The sequence below is a fragment of the Alexandromys fortis genome, unplaced genomic scaffold (genome assembly GCF_014885135.2).
Source record: "Alexandromys fortis isolate MF-2015 unplaced genomic scaffold, M_Fortis_MF-2015_v1.1 scaffold_552, whole genome shotgun sequence".
Classification (NCBI taxonomy): Eukaryota; Metazoa; Chordata; class Mammalia; order Rodentia; family Cricetidae; genus Alexandromys; species Alexandromys fortis.
In genome coordinates, this window is record NW_026068450.1 from 69,909 (window position 1) to 72,803 (window position 2,895).

The 2,895-nt window shown below is 52.7% G+C and overlaps 1 protein-coding gene across 1 annotated transcript in view; it reads left to right on the forward strand.

Moving 5' to 3' along the window:
- The first annotated feature begins 673 nt into the window (after positions 1-673).
- The window catches only part of LOC126495724 (rho GTPase-activating protein 27-like), a 22,813-nt gene continuing 20,591 nt past the window's right edge, over positions 674-2,895 (forward strand). The window contains 1 exon segment of the mRNA XM_050133323.1: positions 674-751. Within this exon segment, the coding sequence (XP_049989280.1) occupies positions 674-751 (78 nt within the window).

Here is a 2,895-nt window from a genome sequence, read left to right on the forward strand (position 1 = left end):
CTATCCATAGTCCTACCCCAGTGACTCTCCTAGGCTCTGTGGCTCAAACTTTCGTCCCCAGCAAATCCTTTCTCACACTCTGTGCTGTTTGTTTCCAACGTTCGCCACAGGACTGGCTTGCACATTAAAGCAGTGTTTGAATAGATCCGTTATATACATCAGGGCATTGTCTCTCCTGAGGGGGGCAGTGGCATCTGCCACATCATCCTATGTCGTATTCACAAGAGATGCACCTTGGGGAAAGGGAGAGGGCTCCGTGGGTAAAGCACTCGCTGTGTAAGCCTGAGACAGGGCTTGGATCCTTGGCACCCGTGTAAATGCCAGGTGGGTATGGTGGTCTGCCTATCATCCCAGCGCTGGGGAGGCAGAGGCAGGGGATCGCTAAATCAATGAGCTCTGGCTTCAAGTGAGAGACCTCACCTCAATATATAAGGTGGAGAGCCATCAAGGGAGACAACCGCTGTCGACCTCAGACCATACACATGCACATGAATGTGCACCCACGTTCATACACACACGTACAGCACTACACAAGGAAGGGGAGAGAAGGAAGGAAGGAGGAAGGAAGGAAGGAAGGAAGGAAGGAAGGAAGGAAGGAAGGAAGGAAGGGGGTCAGGTTGGTGGGCAACTCCTCAACCTCCAAGGCAGAATGCCTCTGGACCCTAACAAAGCGATGAGTATCTTTATCCTCTCCACTGAGAGACGGTGGCCTGAGGCTCCCCAAGGAGCAAAGTCCGCGTGGGAAGGATGGGTGAGAAGGACAGGCAGGCCAAGGGGACAGTGTAAGGAGGAGGACAGTGAGGAAGTGGCTAGGGACTTCTTCTGGTGAGGTGGGCTAGCCTGGGGTAGCTGGAATACAGGAATACACATGAGGTTTGGGGTCAGGGAGAAAGGAGAAGTATGCAGAAGGCCCTGTCTCCACCACATGAGCCCGGAGGGGTAAAGGAGAAGAATTGGTGGCTCAGCCCAGCACCTGCATCCTGTGGGCTAGCCACCTTGTCAGAACCTGTGACCTCCCGTGTCTCACCATGCCTTTAATTTTTATCCTATTTTATTTATTTATTGTGTGCACACATAATCATGTCTGTCACGGCACATGTGGAAGTCAGAGGACAGCTTGGCAGAGTCAGTTCCCTCACTCCACTGAGCGGGTCCTAGGGTTCAAACTCAGGTGGTCAGGCTTGGCGGCAAGCGCCTTTAACTGCTGCGCCCTCTCGCTGGCCCCTACCTCTGCAGTCTTTCTCAGCAGTGACTGTCACTGAGAAGCTTCACTCACCGCACCCTACACCTGCCATGTGTGCACGGGAGGCCAATTCTGCCCAGCAGGGACCTGCGTCCACTTGTTCTCTGCTGCATTCCCAGCGTCCGGCTCAGTTCCTGCCACATGGCAGAGCAGAGAGATCTTAGGAGTAAGATGCGTGACGTGGGGGGAAGTAATATTTACTTAGTTTCCTGTGTGTGAGTACAAACACTCATGTATGTGCATGCATCACATGTGTGCCTGGTGCCCAAAGAGGTCAGAAGAGGGCATCGGATCCCCTGGAATTGGAGTTCGGGAGTTGTGAGCCACCATGTGGGGGCTGGGAACTGATTTCAGGTCCTCTGCATGAGCAGCAAATGTTCTTAACCCACGGAGCCATCTCTCCAGTCCCAATGTGTGCTTTTTGTCTTCCTTCCTAAAACCTAGGGAGAAGCCATGTTGAGTAGGCCATGCTTCCCCTTACACGCGTGTCCTGGCCATCAGAGGAGGAACATTTGTGATGAGTTTATCTTAGTACAGTTACTGTGTCTGTGTGAGTGTGTCCCAGTGCACATGTGGAAGACAGAAAGCTGGCTCACTGAGCCCATCTTGTCGGTCCCTTTTGTGTTTTCAAAAAACCAAACAAACAAAAAAAGAAATGGAATCCCCAAACATTTTAAAGGAAATAGAACTGGCGTGGAGCCCAATGGACCAACAATTATTTGCCTTCTGCACTTAAGGCTTGGAGTTCAGTTATCCAGTACCACCCCACCCCCAAAAACCTAAGCCTTATAATTACACTGGCCAGATAGGCCATCGTCAGCATTTTGTTCTATTCAGGTCTTTTTGAGACAGGATCTCATGTACCCCAACCTGACTTCAGACCCCACATGTAGATAAGGATAGCCTTGAACTTGTGGAGTTCTGCCTCTGTCCCCTGAGTGCTAGAATTACAGGCATGTGCTACCACGCCTGGTTGTATGCAGTGCTGGGCATCAGACCAAGGGTTCCCTGCATGCTTTGTGAGCTCCGCCTCCCCCCCCCCAGTCCACCATAATAGCTTTTTGAGGTGTACTGTTTGCTGAGAGCACTGTGTATTCTTAGAAAACTGTTAGCCAGGTGCATTCCTGCTGCCTTGGGTTTGATAGTGAGGCTGTCAGTCTCTCTCGGGGGGCTGGCATTGTTGGTGTGATCTGGGGAGATCTGGGGACAGATCTGAAACCTGACACTCTCAAGAGCTGAGACCTGAAGAACTTGGGGTGAGCTGAGTGGAACTGAACATAGACAGGCTGCAAAGGGGCTAAGTGCAATGGGCCCCAGAAGTTCCAGCAGAGGGGTGGGGCCCTGCAACTAGAGCTTAAAATTCAAGGCCAGGGGTAAGCAAGGAGTGGCAGGAAACAGCCCAAGCCCCGGCAGGTGATGGGTGGCCTCTGCAGGCCTCAGACTTTGCCCTTCTGCCCAGGAGGCAGAGAGTGTGACTCACCCCAGCCTCTCTTCTGTGCCTAGCCAGATGAAACCCCAGATGGCTCGCTCCTTTGGGGGGGGAGAGGCCTCTCCCTTTTTTGACCCTTTATTCTCCAGCCCAACTCGGTCCCTCTCTCCTCTCTCTCCTCTCTCCTCTCCCCTTTCCACTCTCTCCTCTCCCCTCCCCCCCC